General features: G+C 40.0%; 1 protein-coding gene across 7 annotated transcripts in view; it reads right to left on the reverse strand.

Moving 5' to 3' along the window:
• The window catches only part of cadps2 (Ca++-dependent secretion activator 2), a 561,419-nt gene extending 548,616 nt beyond the window's left edge, over positions 1-12,803 (reverse strand). For all 7 annotated transcript variants that reach the window (XM_051951549.1, XM_051951548.1, XM_051951546.1 and 4 more), the window contains exon 1: positions 12,135-12,803. In XM_051951549.1, the coding sequence (XP_051807509.1) occupies positions 12,135-12,479 (345 nt within the window). In that variant the 5' untranslated portion in view covers positions 12,480-12,803. The remainder of the gene's footprint in view (positions 1-12,134) is intronic.
• Positions 12,804-27,309: the final 14,506 nt, after the last annotated feature.

Consider the following 27,309-nt stretch of genomic DNA (forward strand, 5'->3'; position numbering starts at 1 on the left):
TGTTATCAAGGAATATTCTCAGGGATGATGTGGTCTTAGGACTTTTTTGGTATGACATTTTTGTGATATTTTTGTGCTAACTAAGAGACTTTGTGCTAACTATGTGGAGATACATACAGGGGGTGAAAAACCCCAAAGCTGCCAAGGACAGCTCTGAGTCTGAGGATGCTATAATATCTCATATTTGCTTATCAGAGATAAGTTTATTTCAATGTTAGACAGATGATACTAGTAATAATGTACCTAGCTGTTATGTTAAAAATTATCTCAGGATGATGATCTCAATGCTACTGGAGGACTTGATGCTACATTTAAATTTTCAATGTTATTTCTGTAGAGTTGCCATATTAAAAGTGATCATAATGATCTCAGGATGATGATCCAAGTCTTACTGGAGTGTAGTATTAAAGATACACAAGATATAATTAAAGATTTTTAAAAAAGTGACTTTTTAATCAATTTTATTTTTTGCTTCAACTAAAAAAAAAAACGCCGCGAATTACAGACGATCAGAAATTTGTACGGACTACCAAAAATTTGGATTTGGCAGGAGTTGGTCGTCCGTAATTTGCTGTACGGACGACCAAGGATGGGGTTACTAATATGCTTAAATTCAGCGGGTTTCCTGACTCTTGTGCATTTCAGAGCATGGTTAATCTTTTCCTGGAAGGTTTCATCAACACCAGATGCGTCTATTTCAAAAAACGTAAGTCTAAAAGCCGTCTGAGACAGAAGAAAATTATTACATAATTACACAGCTTTCATTGCTTTCTCAACCTGTAACAAGGAGAGCTTTTTAGTGAATTCATCTAGATGAGCAGTGTGAGCAGTGCATTTAAAAGGGAAAAAAAAAAAAAAAAAAAGATATGTTGTCCTCTTGACTTTTCACAGTGGCTGCTTTGCAATACAGCAGACACGGTACTAGATCCTTTAAACAACAAACAGGGAGGGAGCTTCAGTCTAACATTCAAACTATGTAAACAAGGAAGGACACGATGTTGCATGGCTGGTTTCTCTACAAAACTTCCCCCAAAGAGATGAAAAAATGTCAAGCCTGGTTCATACACTCCCATTCAAAAGTTTGGGGTTACTTAGAAATGTCCTTATTTTTGAAAGAAAATCTTTTTAATGAAGATAACATTAATCAGAAATACACTAGACATTGATAATGTGGTAAATGACTATTCTAGCTGGAAATGGCTGATTTTTTATGGAATATCTAAATAGGGGTACAGAGGCCCATTTCCAGCAACAATCATTCCTGTGTTCTCACGGTACATCGTGTTAGCTAATCGTGTTGAAAGAATAATTGATGATTAGAAAACTCTTGTGCAATCATGTTAGCACAAGAATAAAAGTGTGACCTTTCATGGGAAGCACTGAAATTGCCTGGGTAACTCTAAACTTTTGAACAGTCGTGTATATGACGGAGCTCTATGGAGCAGACTGACGTTGCTGCTTTACACCCATGTCATGTTAGCATAACATAGGGAAAAGGTAATTGATAAATAGAAAGGTAATGGCTAAATACAACATGACTCCTCCAGCTCAAACAAAGCTTTCAAAGTCTCAAGAGGAAAAACTTAATGTATGCAAATTGTCTTGATTGCAATTCCTTCCACTGCAAGTGCCATTTGATTGTTCAAGGAATGCAGAATTACTATTAGGTGAAGCTACTTAGAGGCATATGAAAGGAAGCAGCTTGAGACATCAAAAAGGTAAAACATGTTAGGGCTATGACATATTGTACCATCCATGATATAGAGGCATATTTTTTTTCCATATACATGGTGCAAAAGATAATGACATAGTTGTGTAATGACATGCTTGCATCCATAATGTGGGCATGTAATGTCTGCTTACAAAAAGAACATGCTGGCAGAAGCATCTCTGTGCAAAAGAAAGACTAAAGCCCTATTCGCACAGGACCAGTGGTGATTTGTAATAATTGCGGAGAATGTCTGATCTTAATCCCATGTGAATGCGCCATGTCTGTAAGTACAAATTCCACCGCAAACTACCTACCATATTTCACCAAACACCGATGTCCTGTGATTGGGAGGGTATTTTAGGTGCTGTTTTTTTTTTTTGTTGCGCTCCTTTTTCTACCCCTTTCCCAGTTGAATTATGGAGGATGCAGTGGAAATTGACAGCCTTTCAGGTGCAAATGCAGGAGTAGGCCTATAGACAACAAGGCAATGGAACATTCACAGAAAAGGCAAAAATCAGATCAACAAGAAGAGGGAAATTTGGGACGACACTGAGCTGGATGACATGCGTAGCAGCATGCGGTAAGAAACATTTTTCTAGGGCTATCTTCAACAGGCTTAATACAAACACCCCGATGGCCCATTATCCCGACAACGCTGTCCACTGTTCTCGAGTCACATTGCTGCTTTGACAGATTTACTGTTGCCATGACAACTACATACCACATTAACAGTGTGACATCATATCCGTGCTGTAATGTCAGTAAATTCGAGTAAAATACAGACTTTGCTTTAAATGTGAATAGAATGTGTTTCCTCAAACACGGCTTTTAGGAAAGGAGAAACCGATGAGCACGAAAACAGACAGCAGAGCTAATGTGGTGAAAGCAATGTGGAGTGAGTGAGTAAGTAGAGTGAGATTGTTGCATGTATTTTTTTTTTTTATTATTACCAGATGGATATTCAAATGAAAATAAATACATGTTCATTATCTGGTAGTTACTGGTTGTCAAAGATATATTACAAAAAGTTAAAAAAAAAAAAAATTTGTTTCAGTTAACACACCAAATGGCGAACATTCTGGAATCTTTGCAGATTTAAGAAACAAAAAAAAAAAACTAAACAGAACAAAAAGTAATCATTAATGTGTTTTCCAGGAGGTGAATTCCTGTGGTGTGAGCATCATACAAGCCCGCAGTGAAGCCACTGAAGTCTGACTTAGTGTGTGAGCTCACACTAAGCACCGACTTGCATCATTAACTCCACCTCTAGATTCGCAGCGGCCAGCAGAAAATTCACGGGATTCACGACTGTCACTTCTGGGAAAGGTTGCTGTCATTTCTCTTTGCTTCAATTCCTAGCATCCCAGATACAAACTTTATTCAGTTGTGACAGTGAGAGAAATTAATCGTTTCTTGCATTGCTCGATACATATGCCTCAACTCACCAGGTATTAATATGTGATCTGTATCTGCATACATAATAAATACATACTTAGTAAATATTAGCAGTAATAAGTAATAAAGAAGTAATACAATGGATTTTCGTTATCTCACTTGAACCTTATAAACAATCAGAACGAGTGCAGGTCAGGACAAGCAATCCAGCTATCGGTCTCTTCTTTCCTCCACTGTCAAGCTAACATTACCGTTTGTACCTGTAGCCTTGGAGGGCTTGCTTGAGTTTTGCTTGAGAATTTTTCCCCATCAAGAATATAGTCACATTGTATGGACTTCATTTAAACCTTCCTGAGATCTGATCCCAATGCATGCCTGACCACCTCTAACCGTGCTCTGGCTCATCCAATTGTATTGCACTGCACCTGCAGGCATGTTCCCCTTAACCAAATATAGTACACATACATAGATCACGTTAGTATAATCCGGACGGACAGACAGATACAACCACATGTAAATAGCTTTAATATTATTCACATTAACTGTAACTAAAGCTGCATATTATGATAAAGTATGGCTTGAGCTGCCCGTGCTTTCTCTGGTGCCAACGGACCAACATAAGGAAGGTTTAGTAACATATGTAGTAGGGCTGCAGCTATCAATTATTTGGGGCGGCTGTGGCTCAGGTGGTAGAGTCGTCCAATGATTGAAGAGTTGGCGGTTCGATTCCCGCTCACGCCTAGTCATGTGCTGTTGTGACCTTGGGCAAGACACTTTACCCGCCTTGCCTCCAGTGCTGCTCTCACACTGGTGTACGAATGCATGTGAATGTTGGTGGTGGTCGGAGGGGCCACAGGCGTGGATTGGCAGCCACGCTTCCGTCAGTCTGCCCCAGGGCAGTTGTGGCTACAAAGGTAGAGTGAGAATGTGTGAGTGAATTGTAGGTGCTTTGAGTGCCCAAAAAAGCACTATATAAATCTAATCCATTATTATTATTTAAGTAATCGAGTATTCAAATGGTTATTCTGGCGATTAATCGAGTTATTAGGCAGCCATCTGTGGTGTATTGTTTAAATAGAATATAATACAAGGGTATTGTACATATGTAGTATAATATAGGAGTAGTGTGTGTGTAGTACATCTATAGGATAGTACAGGGGTACTGTACAAATATATTATAGTACTGGTGTAGTCAACTAAAACTCAAAGCCATGGGAACCTCACATGTATTTAGTTGGTGATGCAGAAATCTCATAAACACGTTTTTATGTTTGGTTTGTGTAGACTGCTGGTACTGCAGCTGATCGAACACAAATTAGAAAACTGATCAGTTTTAGTTTTTATTACAGATTCAATCAGTAACATTAGTTTAATTTTGATTTGGCCACAAATTAAAGTGATTTCTTTCATTATGAGACAGTGTCAGATCTACATGCACTTCAATACAACATTATGTTTAAATATATGAAGTTTGATAGTTTTATTGTGCAGCTGTCTGTTAGAAATAATCAGCTGCACTGATCAGTAAACTCAATACATTGATCTAAAAAAAAAAATTATGCACTTTTAACAGTTTTCTACCAGCAGTCCTATCTGACAATTTCCAGTCGCAGTTTGTTTTTTTTTTACCATCATGAATTTTTATGTTGCCCATTGTTCTCCATTTAAACATATTGTTGACTGAAGCAGCTGCAAACGATCGATTCATTTTGTGCAGAAAATGAGTCAAATGATGCGTTAATCGCTCCAGTTTGTGTGGACGCGTTTGAAGCAGTAAGTTTGAGTTAACAAAGAAAGTTGAAAACCACTGTCATACCTGTTAACACTGACTGAGGTTTTAGTTTTTGTCAAGCCGACAAAACCAAAGCAAGTCTGATTATGCCAAACTGTCTTTGTAGTTCAGACCTCTGATCTGCTAAATGCCATAAACTCTAGAAAAGCCACGCTGGTTAAAATAGAAACATCCAATCAAATTTAAAATACCCTCATGATTTATGTAGTGATTATAAGTCTGGGTCCATATAGGATAAAGTCTGTGTCGAGACTTGGACTGTGGTTCACCAGTCAGTGATCTGGACATTAGTATGTAATTGAGTAAACAAAGCCTCAATTCCGAGGAATTTTAGTAATTGCTTTACTCAAGGAATTGTTTCAGCCCTAATATGTGGCAACAACATCCCTACTCTTAACCTTTTGCTCACCACGGTCACTGTTATCAAAGCAGCTGCACAGCGTTGTCATCACTATGTCCCAAAATGAAGCAAAGCAATATCTTGGTTTCTATGCAACAGATAAAAGCATTATTGCTTATAGATCTGCTTTTGTATTTGCATATTGAACTACTGCTCTATGAATCCCCCTCAAAGCATCACATAGAAAATCACTCATTTTATTAAAAACCAACCCAGTGGAATGTACCTTTCATTTATAAAGTCGCTGTAAATTTGAGTATAGCTATTACACGTAAGATTATTCCTCATTTCAACACAACTAAACTAATTCTTTGTTTCAAAGAAATATAATGTATTTCACAACTCTGACAGTGGTTTCATGAGTCTTAAAGCTTTTAATAATGAACACATGCAAGGAATATGCACAAAATAAGAGGTAGAGATGGTGAGACTCCTGCCTTGTCTAAGTGTAGAAAAATCAGTGTATGTCTATAAAATGGCAAAAAACAAAATTGATTAGATAAGTGCAAAAACCCTTCTGCAAACACAGAAGGCTTTGGTTTATTCATCCATTCATTCATGTATACCCAAAATGACAGCACAGCAAGGGAAGAATCATCTATAGCACGTATGCATACGGACATGTTTCTTGTCAAACAGCAAGTGAAGACTTCAGGACCAGAAGCTCAAAGGATTCAAACAAGGTGCAAACCTCTCTCTCAGCAACAGAAAGACAGATTATAGAAACAGAAACTACAGTGGAACAAAGTTCAATGGCCTGATTAAACAAAAATCTACCTTAATCTTCATTATGGTGAGGAAATTAGAATGAATAGCATGAGCATCGGCCCACTTGTCAAACTTGGCAATGCTTCGAATATGGACTGAAAATGTGCAGCTCCCAATCCAACCAACACGTCATTAATTGATGCTTTCACTGCTGACATAAAAGCACTCAACAAGGTGAATATTCTCACCTGGTCCAGTCAGTCACCTTATCGCCATCTGACTGAGCTGCATTCAACTTGTTCTAAGCCAGGCTAAATGCAGCCTTCTCTGCATTAGATGACCTGCAGGATCCCAACAGGCACACTTACAGGCAAAAACTAATTTTCTCCGCTTTTCTTCTAGTTGTTTCTAAAGGTTTTACATCATCTTATTCTGTTGAGGGCTGCACTGTGGTTCGGCTGTTGTCTCACAGCTAGAAAATCCTCAGTTCGAGTCCCAGCCCGCACCTGGGATCTTTCTCTGTGGAGTCTGCATGTTCTCCCTGTGCATGCGTGGGTTTTCACCTCCCACAGTCCAAACACATGTTGAGGTTAACTGGTGATTCTAAATTGTCCGTAGGTGTGAATGTGATCATGCTTGGTTGCATTTCTCTGTATGTGTAGCCCTGTGATAGACTGGTGACCTGTCCAGGGTGTCCCCTGTCTCCACCCTGAGTCGGCTGGGATAGACTCCAGCCCCTCCGCGACCCTGCAGAGAATTAAGAGGTCTATGGATAATGGATGGATGGAGAATTCTGTTGAAGCTGTGTGATCATATTGTTTACTATAAAACTACTTTGTGCTTTCACTATAACCAAATCTACCAAAAGGTACTGCCGCTTCATCTCATATCATAATTCTCAATTTTCAATCATGGGTCAGACGAAGAGACTGAGTTACTAATGCTGCTTTTTTCACAGAAGAAAACCAGCCAGCTTTACTATACCAGTTATCTTAAGCTCAGTGAAGCCAGATGGCCACAAGAGAGCCAGACTACGCTGAAGTGGCTTCACAGTACAGGCCACTGATCCATTTAATAAGGTTTATATCAATGTTTGTTTGTTTGTTTGTTTGTCTGACAGGGACAGAACAACAAACATTGTTACATTAACTGATGTCATGTTTATAGGTCAATAGCTGACAGCTAATTCACAGACCTGGTCCCTCACACATACAAACTACAGAAAATACAGTCTACAAAAGTTTACAAAAAATTACGCATACAGTATTAATAAAAATATATACATTAAAACAAAGAAATGTTCATCAGTGCTCACAGGTTTGGTTCGATTTGAGCCATTGTTTAATTTTATGGTTAAACTCTTTCAGATCTGTCAGATGTTTCAGTTCAGCAGGTAAAGTGTTCCAGATCTGTGGCCCTGTCACAGTGAATGCACTTTGTCCAAAAGCATTTTTACATTGGGGAATTCTACAGTCTCCGTTTGTTACTCCTCTTGTTATTATGCCACGACTCTGATTTCTTTGGATCATGCCTCTAACAATATCTGGGGCAAGACCATTAACACATTTAAAAACTAATTTTAAAAAGGAATATTTTAAGAAATTTTCAAAACTTAGATTATATTTTTCTAGAATTTTGCAATGGTGCCACCTCATAGGTTTTAGATCAAGCACTTTTAAAGCTTGTTTATAAAGGGAGACCACACCTGACAGAGCTGGCTGGTTAGCCTGGCCCCACACAGTGATACAGTATGAAAAATGGGACACAATCATCGAATGGAAGCACAACTTGGCTGCATTAGACGTCAGACAAGATCTTATTAGGCGAAAACAGTTTAAACTTATCTTAATTGTTTGTGTTAACTTCTTAATATGGGATTCAAATTTCAGACGGGAGTCCAACACTACTCCCAGATATTTTACTTGATCTACTCTTTGAATTATATTTTGATTTATGTGTATCCGGAAGTTGTCTAAGGACCTTGACATCAAGGAGAAACGCATAGACACAGTTTTGGAACAATTTAGAAAAAGACAGTTGTCCTCCAGCCACTGAGAAACCTTGACCATTTGTTTATTTAATAACTCTGCAGTTTTCTCTGTAGTCTTTGCTGAGACATAGATGACAGTGTCGTCAGCATACAGTTGACACTCAGTCTCAGTGCAGATAGATGGAAGGTCATTAATGTAAAGACAAAACAGAATAGGACCCAGAATGGAACCTTGTGGTAATCCAATTCTATATTGCTGAGGTTCCGATATACTATCATTGATCTTTACACTCTGTGATCTCAACTCCAGGTATGATGTAAACCAGCTGGGAGTTTGTTGTGAAAAATTTAGCTGTTTTAGTTTATGCAAGAGGACCTTGTGGTTGACAGTATCAAAGGCCTTGTGGAGGTCCAAGAACACTGCTCCAACCACGTTTCCCCTGTCCAGACTTTTTTTAATATTATCTATTAGGTAACAAGTTGCAAATTCTGTTGAATATTTTGGTCGGAAGCCAAACTGTTTAGGATGTAAAATATTGTCATATTCAAGGTAATCCATAAGTTGAGTTCCAACAACTTTTTCAAGAACTTTAGAGAAAATTGGGAGAATTGAAATTGGCCTATAATTACAGACTTGATCGCGATCTCCAGTTTCAAAAATTGGACTAATGACACTTTGTTTTAATTCTTGTGGAAATTTTTCACTCATGATAGACAAATTCACCAAGTGTGTTAAAGGTCCAGATAGAGAGTCTTTGTGTTTTCTTACAAAATCAGAATTTAATCCAAATAGATCTTTTGCTTTAGATGGTTTAAACTGAGGTATTATTTGTGTTATATTAGAGTTATTAGTTTGAGAAATAGAAAATGCACTTTCACTATGGTTTTCTGGTATCTCTGGGAGTTCAACTAGGTTAAAAGAAGCTGCTATTTGTTCCACTGATGTCACAAAGTAGGTGTTAAGGGAGTTTGCAATGTCCATATCATCAGTTATCAATTTGCCATCTACAATTAGTTGTGTTAGTGCTCTGTTGCCTGGCTTGGAATCTTTATTTGTAAGTCTATTAATGTGTTTCCAGATTAGAGCACTGTTACCTGCAGATTCGTCTATTAATTGCACAAAGTATGCAGTTTTAGCTTTTCTCAGTTCTATAACCACCTTATTTTTTTAAGTTTCTAAAAATTGCATTGTCAGTATATAGTTTGGTTGAGATTGCCTTTTTGCGGGCAAGATCTCTTTGTTTCATTAATTGGCGAATCTCAGAAGAAATCCAAGGTATTGACTGCCGTTTTTTCCTCAATTTAATGGGTTTTGTGTGCTTCTCAATTACTTGCACAATATCGTTTGTCATCATGTTGCAGAAATTGTCTAAGTCATTTACTTGGAGTGTTGGCTCCCAATTTATACTGCGCAAGTCACTTTCAAGTTTGAGCATATCATTTTTTCTAAGTCCTTTTGAAAATTTATGCTCTACATTTTGGACCAAACACTGCAGACGTTTCTTTGTCAGTTTTCTTAATAGTAATGTCATATTATGGTCAGATAATCCTGTGATAAGATTATATGTTTTTATCACACGCTCTGGTTTATTTGTGAACATAAGGTCTATTTGTGTTTTACTTGTTTTTGTTAATCTTGTTGGGCCGTCCGTTTTTTGATGAAGTTTATATTTTGATACCACTGCTTTCAGTTTTTGTTTCTCGCCAATTAATGTTGAAATCTCCAAGAATAATTATTTCGCCATCACCTTTCAACTGTTTCACCGTGTCATCCAAGTTACCACAAAAATGTGGGTTATAATATTTTGAAGAAGATGGTGGGTTATATAAAGTCAGAATTTTAAAATTCATTCTTGGTGATAAAACATTTTTTAAAACTAGACATTCAATATTACCAGTTTCCACTTTAACTTCTGTACACTTAAAGGTGTTTCTAACGTAGGTTAAAACACCACCTCCACTTCCTTTTAATCTATCTTTACGAAAGCAAACATATCCTGGAATATCAATCATTTGCGTTGCAATACTAGAGTTCAGCCACGTTTCACTTAAGGATAAAAAAATCCAAATTTGAATTAGTGAGCAAATGTCCAACCTCCTCCCGCTTTGGGATTAGACGGCATATATTCAGATGGCCTCCGAGAATACCTCTACGTTTGCAGTCAGGATCCCAAATCACTTTAGCGTGGTTAACTGTTTGGAAGTACCTGTATTTCTGTTGCATTCTCTTGGTCCGCTTGGGCTGCTGATGGTTCCTGTTTTGAAGTTGAGAAGTCAATGTGTTCTTACCGCTGACATCCACTTTGCCCACGGTGTCCACCGGAGAAGTCCCGGCAGAACACGTCAAAAGTGTGCCGCCGATCAACGCTACACCAGTAGCCACAGAACACTGTCGTGTGGCTCGCACCGCCGGTTCCACGTCACGTGTATAATATTGAGTCACTGAAATAGCATGTCTTTTCCCAACAGTGTGGAAATTATTGTCTGAAATGTTGAGATTATGTCACAGCATCTTTTCCTGAGAACTCAACACGACTTTTTCCTCATCCTCAGCAGATAAACCCTCTTTGGTACATTGATTTCATCATCCGGCAGTGATGCAGAGCAGTTTGATGGGCAGAAATTGGGGGATTAAAACTAGCAATCCATCACATACAGTCACAGTGGCAGCCACTATCTACCAGGGAGGACAGCAGCATGAAAAGCTCTCCAAAAACAAAGAAAAAAAAATCAATTAAACTATCCAGATAAAGACAAAGCCTTATTCTCCAGACTGATAATGAATTAATTAATGAATCAGCACAAGGAGAAGCAGGACTTAAAGCACTGGTTGGAGTCAAAATGAAAACTTCAATAGTCTCAAGCTGGATCTCAACTTTTTGTCATATAGCGTGACATGGGTCTAATACTTAGATTTTATACGTGTGCACAAATAAAACTCCAATGTCCACCTTCTGTCAGAGCAGATTCATTACTCATACACACGCTGAACAAAAATGCCTTATCTGCATATTGATGTTAAACACCACTCGACACTTGTTACAAGTTTCCCAGCAGGATGGGAGTACATGGGAGGTCTCTAGTCAAAACAATCTTCCTTGCTTTTTTGTAGGCAAGTGGTCCAGCATGCCCTCTCACTTAGAACAAATGCATTCATGTGACTCAAACATGGGCAATAACAGGGAGTACTACTCATCAAATCAATTGAGCAGCCCCTTAAATGTGAAGCGGCCAGGAACAATGCTTTAGTGCATCCTGCAGTCCAATTCAGCCAATGCAATGCAAGACATGTTAAAAAAAAAAAAAAGCACTTCATGCACAGCTATGTCAGCCTCATGTCAAGCATAAAATACAGGCACTTATGGATTTATGTTCATATACAACACAATAATCAAGAGACGTAATATTAACCCCAGTGAAGTAAATGTGATGTTCCAAAGCATTTTAAGAGAAACAAAGTGTCATCAAGTGACAGTTGCATGCAGTGGCTTAAAATACAAACGCTGATTATACTCAGCTTTCATGAAGAACAAACAAAGTGGATTAGGAAATTAGATGGGCTTAAACAATTACTTCTGCAAATGGAGCAGGAGTTGTTTGTGACAAGGTGCCCATTTTTTTTTTATGGAAAACCCTGATGCCCCCTGTTCAGTCAATTGTCTTTACCAATTTTCCATATTTCTTTCAGGTTTACTTCAAGTTATTATCGCCATAGGTGGTAAGAGCATAAACATGTAGTACAACTGGCTAAATGACTTAGAATTAAACAGGACTAAAGTATGTTGCATTCAGTATTCACTTTGTAGGCCTTGTTTAAGGAGCATCTTACAGCTGCATCACAACGGTGGCCATAACACTCCAAGAGTGTTTTGGTACGGCACGTAGCTGGAAGTAAGAGAAAAATCCACATGAAAAGTGGGTATTTTGTTGACCTGCAGGATTAGTGGTGGATTAAAAATATGCCGAATTGGTCGGTGGGTCCTTTTGATCAGAAACAGATGTAAAGTTTTGCTGTTTGCTTTGTATGTTTTGCCAGATAAAGGAGTCAGGGTTCAACTGACACATTTTCACTACAAATTAGCAAGTGGTCCCTCAGGTGTACAGGTGTATGCTGCCCCGGTGTGCGGCAAACACTAACCTTCTGCTGCCGCCGGGCCATGTCGGTGGGCTGCTTGGCATTGAACGGGTAGGCAATGCAGCGCAGAACGAACACATAGATCTGCAGTTTAATTTTTCTCTCCTCTTCCTCCCTCTGGATCAGCTCCCGCTCCTTCCTTTCCTCCTCTTCGCCTGTAGTGTCGCTCTCTTTGGTATCTTTGCCGGGGACGCCTCCAGATACGGCCGTCTGCCGCTTCTTGCCACCCCCTCGGTGGCTGCTGTCCACCTTCCCGACCGGGGAGGCAGACGATTTTTTCGGAGGCTCTTGGACAACTTCTGGGTCGGTCTCCCCGCCAGAGTCTTCGCTGGAGGACGGGTCCAGCATGGTGCGCAGCGGTCAAACTCTGGCTCAGTTTCGGCTTTAGTTTGTTTTAGTCGACGTGGCGCTAATGGCTGCACTTTACCGACAAGCAGTGTCGCTTGCTGCGGTTTGTGGTGCGTCTGAATCCACGACCTGTGAAGAATGTCGGTATTTGAGGGGAGTGCGGAAGGCGGAGTTTTCGCAGTTAATAAGCGGAGGTTGTCGTCGCGTGCACCTCGTTCCGTCACACCAGGATGAATGTGTCGGTATGGACCTGCGCGCGGCCGTCACTCACTGCACGGAGCTCGTGCGCTCTGAGCGCTGAGCACACAGGTGAGCAACCTGTAGCTGCACCAGAGCAGAGCACAGAACAAGACGTCTCACTCTGACGGACTTTCACGGACCACAAAACTCTACAAACACTGCAACCACAGGCCGAGCTCCGACAGAAAAGAAAACTCGAAAAAAAGGCAACAAAGTCATTAGTCTATCATCTGTTTCCATGGGTCTCCAGTCTGACTACTACTCTGTGCTTAAAGTGTATAGTTTGACATTAGAGTTAAAAGCCTACTTCATCACTCACTACTAGAGAGTTCCAAACCACTTTTGTACCAGTAGCTAGAAGCAGCAGCCAAATAGCTTGGCACAAAGACTGGAAATGGATTTTTTTTTAAAAACAACTTAACTTTACAATGATTATGTCTGACGTGTGTTTTAGTATTTCGATGTATTTTGTCTTTTTTTTATTAAGTGTGATATGTCTTCTTGCACAGACAATCTTTGAGTGGAAAAGGAAGCAACATGTTTAACTCACACTTAGCCAGAGAACTGAAAGAGCAGAAAATTTAAAGATACAGAACTGACAGTAACAGTAGCCTACCTTAAGTAACTTCAATAATGTTGGTATCGTCATTAGATTTAATAAACAAGCATTTCCTCCTATTATTTACCCAAAAATGATAGAAGCAATTTGAGTCAATAGAATCAGCAATGGCAGACAATTTAACCCTTTAACCTGCGGTCAATTTTCCCCTGAAATTTCTACTGAAGATGTACAGAAAGTAAATTGAATGCTGTTCTTGAACTGTTTGGAGTACAGGCATGGCTGGGGTCTCCTTTGAAAGCTGACAACCTGCATTGTCACCCAGTGCAGTCAGAATTACTCTAGGTGCTACTGACACAGAGTTATTTATGTTGGAACACACTGAATTAGGAGGAATTTTATTCACGCCTAAATTTTTTCCCTAATAAAACACCTGAAAATTAGTGTGGCAGCACTGTGAGAGCTTGAAACACAACAAGGCAACAGCCTGGGGTCTTACATAGTTCAGGACAAAATTTCAGAGCAAAACTACAAGAAATGAGTGTTTCACACATGTTTTTGTACTAATATGCCCAATTATGTCAATTTTGGACACCCTATGTACACCCTGTGAAAAAATGGTATATGGTCGTTTATTAGCCCTTTTTCACACTATTTTCACTCCAAAAACTCATAAAGAACTAAATAAAATCACTTCAGATAAGCTTCAGTGTGGATCTTGATCTGAATCAGAGGCACAGACGGAGACAGAGAAAAGCAGCCGCAGCAGGAGAGCCGGAGGTGTGAAAAGTCACACTGGGCCGCTAAAACCCGCCTCTCGGCTATTCAGCAAGCTCATTGGCTACATGCCCTGTCAGTCAAACGTTTCCTCCGGCGTCATTTTGCTCTGAATTTAGTGAAGAGATGAGAGTCACCAGATCCATCGGTCTCGGCAACGGCTGGCTGTTCCGGGTTCGGAGCATGGCCGTAGCCAGGTATGAGGTCAGCGAGGTCCGGACCTCACCTATTTTTTCCGAGTTTTTTTTTTCGCCAAATATGCCCAACTGAATAAAACATAAACTCATAAAAACTTGAAACCTCTCTGTGAAACGTGCTTGTAAATTGTAAATTGTGGTAAACATCCATGGGCTTTGTGTTCTGTTTGTGCCTGTGTGCGTGTTGCGGTGAAAAGCTGTTTGATCAGCTGATGCACGTACCCGCAAATGCGCCCTGTGACGCGCTTGGCAGTGGTCCAAACCCCGTTCAAAAACTAGTGTTTTTATTGTTAGCACTCTGTAGACCACATCCCCGCCCATCTACACCAAGGTGACCACAATATATTATTTTAGATAATTCGGCACTAGTTCGGCCTGTCAGATCATCTGATCAAAGAGTTTAATTACTTTTATCCACAGCCGAGAGCGCGTCCAGCGCTTTTTTTTTTTTTTTTTTTTTTGATGAGCGCCTGGCTCATCAGACAACATACAATGTATGTTGAAGATATTTCTAACCTTGCCAGTGACGACTTGTGCCTGTGAGAGGTCATTCTCAGCCATGCGAAGACTTAAGACATGGCTTAGATCTACCATGTCCAACGACAGACTGCCAGGCCTGGCGATGATGCATGTACATCAGAAAGTGGAGGTGAACCGGGAGAATATCCCTCGACGGTGGGATGCCTCTGGTCACAGGAGGATTCAGCTAGCCTTTGATGTAAAAAGTTGATTTGTTTTTTTGAAAAAAATATACATTTTTGTTTGGAAAATGCTGATTTCACATAATTAAAAGATATTTAAACAACAAACATCTTGTGTGACTTGTAGCCTAAAAAATATATATAAAAATAAATATTTTTTAAAAACATAGAAAAATTTTCGGCGCACGCTTTGCGCGCGCATCATGGACCTCACCTATTCCAAAATCCTGGCTACGGCCCTGTGCATCATCGCCAGGCCTGGCAGTCTGTCGTTGGACATGGTAGATCTAAGCCATGTCTTAAGTCTTCGCATGGCTGAGAATGACCTCTCACAGGCACAAGTCGTCACTGGCAAGGTTAGAAATATCTTCAACATACATTGTATGTTGTCTGATGAGCCAGGCGCTCATCAAAAAAAAAAAAAAAAAAAAAAAAAAAGCGCCGGACACGCTCTCGGCTGTGGATAAAAGTAATTAAACTCTTTGATCAGATGATCTGACAGGCCGAACTAGTGCCGAATTATCTAAAATAATATATTGTGGTCACCTTGGTGTAGATGGGCGGGGATGTGGTCCACAAAGTGCTAACAATAAAAACACTAGTTTTTGAACGGGGTTTGGACCACTGCCAAGCGCGTCACAGGGCGCATTTGCGGGTACGTGCATCAGCTGATCAAACAGCTTTTCACCGCAACACGCACACAGGCACAAACAGAACACAAAGCCCATGGATGTTTACCACAATTTACAATTTACAAGCACGTTTCACAGAGAGGTTTCAAGTTTTTATGAGTTTATGTTTTATTCAGTTGGGCATATTTGGCGGAAAAAAAAAAACTCGGAAAAAATAGGTGAGGTCCGGACCTCGCTGACCTCATACCTGGCTACGGCCATGCTTCCATCCTTATCCTTTATCACCCTAACCTGCTGCATGTCCTTCCCATCTGTCTCTCTGCCTTGCCAACCTGTACAGATCAGTCTCTCCCTCCTGTCCAACCTAGCATACAAGTCATTGTAAGCCCCTTGTTTGGCTTTTGCCACCTCTACTTTCACCTTGCGCTGCATCTCCCTGTACTCCTGTCTATTCTCTTCACTCCTCTCAGTGTCCCACTTCTTCTTAGCTAACCTCTTTCTCTGGATCCACTCCTGCACCTCCTCATTCCACCACCAAGTCTCCTTATCTCCTTTCCTTCCAAATGACACACCAAGTACTCTCCGACCTGTCTCCCTGATCACATTTGCTGTAGTTGTCCAGTCATCTGGAAGCACCTCCTGACCATCCAAAGCCTGTCTCAACTCTTTCCTGAAAGTCATACAACACTCTTCCTTTTTCAGCTTCCACCAGTTGGTCCTCTACTTTGCCTTTGCCCTCTTAATCTTCTTCACCACCAGGGTCATCCTACACACCACTATCCTATGCTGTCTGGCTACACTCTCACCTACCACTACTTTGCAGTCACTGATCTCCTTCAGATTACAAGGTCTACACAAGATGTAGTCTACCTGTGTGCTCTTACCCCCACTCTTATACCCTATGTTCCTGCCTCTTCTGGAAGAAAGTATTCACTACAGCCATTTCCATCCTTTTTGCAACATCAACCGCCATCTGTCCTTCTGCGTTCCTCTCCTGGATACCAAACCTGCCCATGACCTCCTCATCTGTTTCCTGCACCAACATGTCCATTGAAGTCTGCACCAATGACAACTCTCTCACTTCTAGGGATGCTCTGCATCACTTCATCAAGGTCCAACCAGAATTTCTCCTTCTCCTCCAGCTCACATCCTACCTGTGGAGCATACCCACTAACAACATTGAACATCAAACCTTCGATTTCTAGTTTCATGCTCATCACTCGATCTGACACTCTTTTTACCTCCAGGACATTCCTAACAAACTCCTCCTTCAAGATAACTCCTACTCCATTTCTCTTCCTATCTACACCATGGTAGAACAACTTGAACCCTGTTCCTAGACTTCTAGCTTTACTACCTTTCCACCTGGTCTCCTGGACACACAGTATGGCCACCTTTCTCCTCTGCATCATGTCAACCAGCTCTCTACCTTTTCCTGTCATGGTTCCAACATTCAAAATCCCTACTCTGTCCTCGACTCTTGGTGTTCCTCTTCTCTCTCTTCCTGCGAACACACCTTCCTCCCCTCCTTCTTCGACCAACAGTCGTCCATTTTCCACCGGCACCCTGTAGGTTGACAGCACTGATGGCGGTCATTGTTAACCCGGGCCTGGACCGATCCGGTATGGAAGTCATACATTTGATTCGCATGTTTGATTTGGCCAAAGTTTTACGTCAGATGCCCTTCCTGACACAACCCTTTGTATTTATCCGGGCTTGGGACCGGCACAATAAGACACTGGCTTGTGTCCCCTTGTGGCTACATTCATTTAACAAATATATATATATTGAATCCTTATTTATTCACCCACCTGCCTGTTTGCCTGCTGCTTGGGTTCTACACGCCAGTCTGTGACACTCCTTCAATGAAAGTACTCTGAATTTTTGTATAACTAATCTTCACCTTCTTACAAAGGATGTTTTTTTGCTATGATCTTCTGCTTCACCCTAAAAATGTTCTAGTTGCCTTATGATAAGTACCTTCAGTTTCACAATGTTTCAGTCCTAAATTTAGGCCACCAGGTTGTGAAAAATCCTTTACATTCTACTTCAGTAATCTGAAGAAGTGTTCACAGAGGCCATCAGTCATAAAGGTGTGTTTTTTGTTTTTTGTTTTTTTTTTTTTACAATTTTTCAAAGTTGCTATGAATAAAACTTATCTACAAAGTTAGATACTTATAGACTACTAATAAAATGTAAAAAATAAAATTGTTAAATGTTAACTTCAACCTATAAAAGTTTAATAAATAGTGCATCATCATTTTGATATCTTTGTTTGCAGAAAATAAACTTTATGTGAAGAAGCACAATCTTTCAGATCTTAAACATCAAAATAAAACTACACTTCACAACTGTCAAAATCAGGATTTAAATGAGTAATGAACTATTAGTAAGCAAGAGTTTGAAATCATCCAATGTCTGCCTTTGATATTCTAGAGGAACGTCACATCAGTCACTACCAAAAAGTAAAGTGTGAGTGTGTGTGTGTCCTATGAATGGAAACTAAAATGAATCCAGGTACCGTCCAGCTGTAGGTTAGGGCTGTCTTGACCAGCATGCCCCCCAGTGTTATCCTTCAGGATCTGCTGAAGAACAGCGTCCACCATGGGCATCATCATGGTGACAGCTGAGGTGTTATTGACCCACATGGAGAGGAAGGCACAGCTGGACATGAAGCTCAAAATCAACCTGGAGATGACAGCATGGTGGTCAAAGCCATCAACAACATGTGCCTGTACACACAATAGCATTTTTTGTTTGATACACTAAGGTGTGAAGAAGGAAGCTGTGATATACACTATCATTCAAAAGTTTGGGGTCACTCAGACAATTTCTTGTTTTCCATGAAAACTCACACTTTTATGCTTGTGTTGTGACTTTTTTTACATTTTATTGTTTTGAGTGTTACAGTTTATGTGATTATTAATTGAATTAAACATGATTGTATATTATTCCAAAAGTTTGATGAGATATACTGTAAAAGCCACCACTAATGTTTTATTTTGAAAAAACGGAAGTGTTTTGTGAAGGCGTCTGCCTGGAACTGTGCTACGTTGTGTCGCCGTATGGACTTTTACAAATGAAACGGGAAGTTCAGGTCGCTCGATTCAATAAAAACTGAACAGCAATGTTCACCAAAGACATCCGAGCCTCCGTCATGATTCAAGAAGCTTTCACTACGTGCTAACATAATTGCACAAGGGATTTCTAATCATAAATTCGCCATTCAACATGATTAGCTAGCACAATGTAGCATTAGAACACAGAAGTGACGGTTGCTGGAGATGTTCTTCTGTACCCCTTGTCAAGTGGGGCCTAGTTATTTGAGATCCCAGGAGCAACCACTACCTGAATAAAAGCTTTAAGCAGATGAATAGAAAGATTAAATGAGAGCTATATAAGTTAACCACATGATTATGCTTATGCTTGATGCAAGAATGATTTTAATAGGCTGATATATATTCTGAAAATGATGATTGCTATAGAAGAGAATGATTTAAAATGAGTTATTTGATCATGCTAAGAAGAATGATTTAAAAAGTGATTCAGTGTAACTAAATGAGTTTTGAATGGAAGTAATCTGTGCTGTTCTGAGCTGTGTGCAGGGCAAAAAGCAGAAGTCACCATGACACTGCAGAAAGGAGGACATTGAGGAAGTTCTGTGGCCAAATATGGTCTTGGCAACATGTCTCAAGCAATGTGTGTGTGTGTGTTAACAACAGAAGGTGGATGCTGTGTACTTGCTGGAAAAACATGATTTCTGTGTAACTGATGTATGTGTAATAGGAAGAAGGTTGTGTCTTAAACCTATGAATTAATTAATTGGGCGTACCTACTAGTTAGAATTGTGTGTGAAAATGTGTATGTGCTAAGCTGAAGTCGAGCTAGGGTATAAAACCCAGAGTCAGAGACACTGAATTCGGAGTTCTCCCCCGGAGGGGGGAGATGCTGCTCGCCGGAGCTGCAAGAGATGCTGCTCGCCGGAGCTGCCGGAGAGCATTGCCAAAGTTCTGGAGAGTCGACACCAGACCTTTTTGCCCAAGAGACGTGAAGACAACGCAGGACTTAGGCTCCAGAGTTCGCTGAGAACATCGTTGGAGGCAAAGTCTTTTTCTGACTTTGTTCAACAAGCGAGGACCACACTCTGCCAGACGGAGAGTCCTGAGAGGTCTACAGTTACCCTACAGAGATGAAGAGAGGCAAGCACCTACGACATCCAGAGAGGCGCAGGAGGCAGCAGCAGAGGGCTGCTCCACTCCAGGGGCTGGAGGACCCAGTGACCCACCACAGCCTGATGAGACGGGGGCTTTCCACCACCACCATCCGACTGGGAAGACAGCTGAGACGCCTGCACTTGTGTTCCAGCTGCTGCTACAAAAGATAACTGCCAGAGCAACGATTGGCTTTCGGGACCTCTCCACTCTCCCTGCCTAAGAAGAACACCCTCTGCCCACAAAGAAGACTTCGTACCAAGTCTGCTGGTCCACGGAGGAGTTCAACTAGACGCAGGTCAAGACCGGGCGTGGCAGCTAAGGCCTGGCTGTCTGCTCTCTCTCCTAAATTTACTAATTAGAGAAGATTCTTAGGTACGCTCAGCTTAGTTTAGTTTAGTTTGAAATAATCAGAAATAATTAAATTGTTTAATCATGAATTAATGCTGTGCCCCTGCTAATAATTGCTTAATAAAACGCTATATTGCATTTAAAGAGAAGTCTAATGAAATTATTATGATTCACCTATTCTGCATAGTGGTAAAATGTTAAGCTGATTGTGTGCATTAAATCTAATGGTTCTTAAAGGTTACTTTAATCCAACTAGTTATTTAAACATTACCCCTGAGGTTAGTTTTCCAAACCTCTAAAACGAACCTAGGAATATCAACAAGTGCCACAGTTTTAAGAGGAAAGCTGTCGTTAACAAACATGGTCAATAAATCAATTCTACTACTTAGGAGGGCTGCTTAGTGAGAGAGTATTTATTGAATTAAGAGGGGTAAGACGTTTGGAAGAAGACAGTTAGGACCTAGGCGAGTATTCCTCGACACCAGCTTAATTATTCTGCTGAAACCTGTTAGGTGGAATACTAATAGGCAGATAGAATCTAACCCTTTAAACGGAGAGCTGGTCCTGATCTAACCTGAGGCAAGGGTTAAAGAAGGCTATACTGACTGACACCCTATATAGATATGGAATCGGCTGTTTCAAGCTGGAACAGTCATTGACCACATAAACAACGTCTCAACTGTATTTCTGATTATTTTTTTCAATAATAAGGACATTTCCTAGTGACTCCAAACTTTTGAATGGCAGTGTACATCTTGGAGGGACAACTAAATCAGAATAAAATAAAGCAGAAAAATACAGCAGGAAAATTGCTTTAGTGCTCAAGATTGTGTAAACTGTAAAATTAAACAACTACTGCAGAAAGAGGACAATCCTATGATATTCAGTGGAGCATTTAGTTTCTGTACGAACATGTTCCTCTCACTAATCAGAGCACTGTGTAGAGGAAGATGTCTACAATAGAGTGGACTTCTGATAACACTGTCTTCTCTCTGAGTACATGTCAGCTGTACAGTTCCACTCTCAGGACTGAGATGGCCTCAGCAATGAGATTTTGAGCTCTTTGCTTTTACTCCTCCTATACATCCTCCATGTATCCTCCTCCGGATATCTGTAGGAATCTCCTTTGCTGTTGTTGTGGTTGCCATGCCAGCTAGCAGGTCACTGCTGTAAACACTGTGAATGTAGAGTTGCTGGGCAACGGTAAGGAGATGACAACATGGTAGAAAAATAAAGCAAAAACTCCCCACTCGCATGTTCAGAGATTGCCAGCTTGGAAAACATTTACAATGATAATCCAATCAAGTGTGACAAAAAGAAACAGACAAAAAATAAAAAGATGAGCAGGAGCAGCTGTAATAGGATGCATGAAAAGTAGAACATGTTCACAACTATACAAGAAAAAATTATAAGAAATATATAAGCAAGGGCATCAGTTTGTTTTTAAAAGTGGGGGGGATGGAGACGGGTGGTGCTCACCATGCAGGGTTGACTCCCACCATAGTGACGAGCTTTAGGGCGATTCTCTGTTGGAGGCCCCACTTATCAATGGATGTGGTCAGACAGATGACACCCATCAGCAGTAAGTGGAAGTCTTTAAAATACTCCTTTGCCACCTGCAGCACAAAAACTTTTTTTTTTTTACAAGAGTTACACAGTACAAGCAGAGTGCAACAAAGGGAGAAGAACAGTTTCTATTTTAACTCACTTTCTAAAGAAAATTTGCAGCTTTTGTACTTAAAATGAGGAAAATACAATAGAGTAATGAACATAACACAACTGCTAAATAAAAAAATCACAAAAATGACAAGCACACACACAAGCTGATACATATTTAACCATTACTTCAAAGTAGCCATTGAAAATTCAGCAGCATTTCAACTAATCCTCAAGTATCAGTTAATGAATCTGTTACTCTTATTGTCCAAAGGAGCATTAAGGTTATCAAATTGCTATTTTTCTAGTTAGTTAATCCTGCATTTTACAAAATATGTGTGTGGATAATCTGAGGCAAAACAGGTGTGCTGTGCAAGAGCGGAACAGTTACACTACCAAGCATTTTAGTAAGTGCCAAATGTTGCCAAGCAATACAATCAGGCTGAAGGTTTAATTTTATTTGAAAGTTAAAGAATAGTTCTGCAAGCTAACACTCATATTGACTCACACTGGAAGAACTCATGATGCCAAACATGGGGAAGAGGATGGCGGGAAGCAGTGCAGTCATGGACAGAGGGATTGCCTCTGTCACCCAGTATGTTGCCATCAGCAGCAACACAAAAGCACATTCTGCCTCCTGACGGTAGAATAAAACAGACACAGTGCTGTATTTCTATGTTAGATCACAGAGAAAGAAAATAAAAAAACTGCAGTCACTTCATCAGTTCACCAAGAGAAAAAAATGTAGCAGAAATTGATACTACTGTTTTTTTTAAAAATGTTTGTAAAACAAATAGTAAAGTACTGCTATGGAAAGAAATGACACATTTTTGCCTAATTTTGCTATGCTACATTTAAGACATTATGAGTTCCTGCTTCTTTTACCCATGGCTGCACTGTTTCCACTGAGGTGCAGGACTTTATATTGCAGGGAAAAATGAGTACTGTTATGATTCCTGCTCCAGCCCCTGTTCTTCTCCTTCCTTCGCCCTCCTTTCTCCCTCCTTCTTCCTGTTTCTGTCTCTGTCTCTCCTATATCTCTCCTTCACTCTTCCCATGTCATCTCTCTCTCCTTGTCTTGTCTCTCTGGCTCCCTCTGTCTGCATCTGTTGGTCTCTGTTTCTTTTTGCCTGTCTCACCCATAGATATATACAAACACTAGATGTCTCAAAGCGGAGTCGGCAGCGTCGTCACTTGGCGGCCATCTTAGGACAGGGGACTGCTCCGGCGTGTTGTACTGTAGTCAGTGGTAAGGTGGATGATTTCCTCACTTTAACACTCATAACTCGCTCAATTCTTGATTGATTTACAAACGGTTTAGTTTATTACAAACCTTATTAACGTGGCTATGATTCAGGCTAAATGTTGAAATCGCAGCTTTTCGTTTTGAAAAATGCGGCATAGTTGTGTGTCTTTTCTGCCTGGCTACTCAAGGCTGAGAACACAATCTGATTTTCAATTATTAGGTTTTCCTGAGACCAACGTTTTTTGAGAGCTAATCTTTAGGCGAAATTACATTCTTTGTGGTTGTATTTATTTGTTTGTTAAGAGACTTTGATTGGGACCTTAGACTTATTGTTTGTATATATTTATGCCTGGATTAGTTAGCCTGCAGCCGAGATGCATTGTGGGTAATGTAGGCACCAGGTTCATGAAAAGAAAAGACAACATTTGTTTGTTGTGCATTGATTTTGGTTGAGCTTTGTTTTTATCTGTGCATTAGAAAGTTGATAGTAATAAAGAAGTGCAATGCTAAATATTAAAATTACATTTACATCCATTTTTGCTGAAAAAAGATGATATCTGTGTTCATTTTTTATTTTTTTGCAGTGGCAGCCTGAAGTTTAGAGAAGTGGAAGGTCCTTGCTGCAGTCCTCAAACCAGCAGGATAAAATTCTGAAGATTACAATATAAGTTTAAACCATAAATTAAGAATAGTTAGACACAAAATAACCTTTGACTAAAAAGACAGCCAGCAGACAAGATTTAGAAATAAATGAATTCAAAAGCTTAACATGATACTGTGCAGCCAGTTAGAGATATTGGTCATCAACCTTTAATCTTGTTTTTTTTTTTTTAAGAAGGCTAGATTAACTTAAAAATTGCCCACTCCATTGTTGTACCTTCAGTTGGTTATGGGACACTGCAAAAATCCTGGAAAATGATTTCATGAAAAGAGTGGGAACCCTGTTTTTATTTTTCTTTATTCATTATTTATTTTAGTTCAAATGTCATTATTTGTTGTTTTTTTCATTTTAGCATTACTTTTTCTTATTTATTCATCATCATTTATTTATTTTGTCTATTTGAATATTGTAAATATTAAAGATTGACAGTATAATATCTGTGTGTATAGCTATTTCTTTATTACCTATCTATTTAATATATTTTTTATATGAGTTCAATGGTTTTAATTATTCTTAAGTAAGCAGTAAAAGAAGTACATCTCTGACGTTTATAACAAACCAAGCTGTTCTAAAATCGGTTGAAAATTGAGCAATCTACAGTGATTTTAAAATCCACGCTCCATTGACTTTAATGTTATGAGTGATCGAGCAGCCCTGTCCCAAGATGGCCGCCATATGGCGACGTCACTCCCCATAGGCTGACAGCGCTCACGAGCCATCTAGTGTTTGTATATATCTATGGTCTCACCTGCCTGCACTCCTCTGATTACAGCTATGAGAATCAGCTGCGCTGATCAGCCCATTTAGCTCACCTGTCGACAATCACACTTCCACTATATGAACCCAGTTCAGTCACTCCCTTCCTGCTGGACCACAGACTTCCATATTCTGTGGCATCTCCTGACTGCCACAGCTTCATGGACACAACTCTGCCCCTGTAATCCTGCTGGTTCCTGTTTGGTTCCCCACCTGGACTCACTTTCCCATTTTTGGATTTCCACCTGTGTTGTTCTGTCTCTAACCTGCTGTAACTCCGTCTTGTGTACCACCAGCTCCCTGATTCCCTGAGCCTGCTTTCCTGCCCCTCCATCTTGTTTTTTCTTGTTATGAGTAGTCAGTTTTGTTGCATTGGTTCTACTTTATTCATCTGTGGTTTTCCTCTCTGTAGTTAGAGTTTTCATAGTTTTTTGTGGTCTTATCTGTTTTCTCAATTACATTAAGTTTGTCAGATTTCAGCCCTACTTCCCTGCCCAGTCATCCCTCCTGTTTATAGTTCCCCCTTAGTTTGTATCTCTAGGTTGTTGGTCATTCTGAATAAAGTTCCCTTTTCTATTTAAACTTCTTTATTAGTGTGACTTTAACTGCTTAAGTTACTGAAGTACCGCACACATTTCTGACTGACAGGTGGTTTAATTCACAGGGGCATTGCAGGGATGGCGCTGATTACATAGATTGATGACGACATATTTTATTGTCTTTCAGAGCTGTAAAGTTCTTTCTTCCCCTCAGTTTGGTCTACTTTGATGCACAAACTTCAGAGCAGTTGTGAGTTTATCATTATTATGGCTTGCACTTCACACTGTTTTTTTTTTGGCCGTTGTGTAAGAGAAACTCACCTTTGTGCCAATAACAACAGGAAGAGGAAGCAGCAGGAGTGGTGAAAGAATGATCAGGACAATGCTGCGATAGCTCCACAAATCTCTGCTCAAGCTCCTCAGCATTGTTTTGACTTTGTTTTCCATCTTTTTCTCTCACTGGTTCCTCTTGTGACTCTGCAGTTGCAACAGCAAGTGATGGTTGACCCTGCTAGCTGGAAAGCAGAGTCAGGCGGACCTCAAGTTATCAGAGGTTGCAGATTATGTGTTTACATCTAGTGGTGCTTTCGAGGGCAGGACACCAAACCTTATCTCTATCAACACAAAGGTTATATGCCAATGTGATAGCCTTTAATTTAAGGTTGCACATGAATCTATTTATACATTTATTTTGTTTTGTTTTTTTGAAAAACAACATTTAAGTTGTTGAAAGGTTGGTTCATTTTAGCAAATTGGATTTCACGAAATATTACATATATATATTTAACTACATGTCACAGTGCACTACTCATAGCAGATCCTGTCCCATCTGCTGCATAGTCTGATCTTTCTCACCCTTCTGATCAGCCCTTTTAGCATTCAGTATTTCAGTCTTTTTATTAATTGAACAATCCATGCCAAACCCTGTTTTTGCTTTGTTACTGTAGATTGTAGCGGAGATTGATGAGAAAATTAATTTGAAACATAAAATATGGAAAGCTAAAATATTGGCTTAGGTATCAACTTGCAACATTTGGGAGCTTCATGACACTTTAAGAATCATCTGAAGACACTTAAATTTTAATACTTTTGATACACCTTACCTGACAGCCTTGTTGCTACTTCAAGCTCTTTGCGCTGTATGAAATATCTGCATATATCACTGTTATTAAATCCTCTTTAATGGGTTTTACCACTGGTTCGAAGTCACAGAAGAGAGAGAAAATGCAGAGCAATGTGCTTTGTCCTCACAGAGCAGTAAAAAAAAAAAAAAGATGCTGCTCTTCTTGTAGTTGTTCCTTGAACTTCTGGTATTAACTCCTTATCTTAAAGTCTTCATGGGCCATTAAACAGTTTCTAGCTCCATTTGTAACCTTTGATCTGTGGTTAATGCCTCGGGCTGTGAAAATTCAGGAGAAATATTTTAATGACGCCAACCAGGAGGGGCACAAGAATAGATATGAGCATAGGCGTCAGTTTAGGGGGGGACGGTGGGGACGTGTCGCCCCCACTTTTTGTCAGGGGTCATTTTGTCTCCAACACATTAAAATTCTTCACATGTAAGCCGTTGTAAACCCAGTTATTTTCAGTAGTATAGAAAATTCCGACGCTCCTGAACGCACCATCCACACTCGGCCGAGAGTTGCACAGACACGCAGCACACCTTCGTGAGGTTAAAAAAAACAAACAAAAAAAACGCACAGATGCTAAATTTGCGCCTGTGCCAAGTGGAAGCTCCGATCAGAGGCGTGCAGGGGCAAAATTTTGGCCCAGGAGAATTAGTACTATAGCGGCCCACAGACCCCTCTACCCGCATGTACCGATAGCTCAACAGTTTGAGCCTCCACCTTTGGTACAGTGGTTGTGAGTTCGAGCCGAGCTTGTGGCATTTTGCCGCCGTTCTTCGACATTTTCTCAAAGTGCTGTGGTCTCCGTCCCCCCCACTTTTAAAAACAAACTGACGCCCTTGGATATGAGCCAAGTGAAAAATCTGTTAATACATTTACAGAGTATTCATTAAGTGCTGAGACAACCCGCTTTTTGAATGCTTTATGGTTAATTAAGCTTTTATTATTTTTATTATTAAGCCTATTTATATAAGAAATGTCAGTGAGCTCAAGATCCATTGAGCAAGAAAGAAGAAAAATATATTGCATCCTTTAGATTTATTTAATCCACCAAGGAACGCGGAGTATTGTATTGAAGTGTTTTTTTTTTCTTTTTTTCTTTTGTCAATGAATGAAATCAACTCATTAAAGGTTTACTTGTCAGTGGCAACTTCTTTAATATTCCTAAGAAAGAAAC

This window comes from Acanthochromis polyacanthus, chromosome 8, assembly GCF_021347895.1.
Source record: "Acanthochromis polyacanthus isolate Apoly-LR-REF ecotype Palm Island chromosome 8, KAUST_Apoly_ChrSc, whole genome shotgun sequence".
NCBI classification, from domain to species: domain Eukaryota; kingdom Metazoa; phylum Chordata; class Actinopteri; family Pomacentridae; genus Acanthochromis; species Acanthochromis polyacanthus.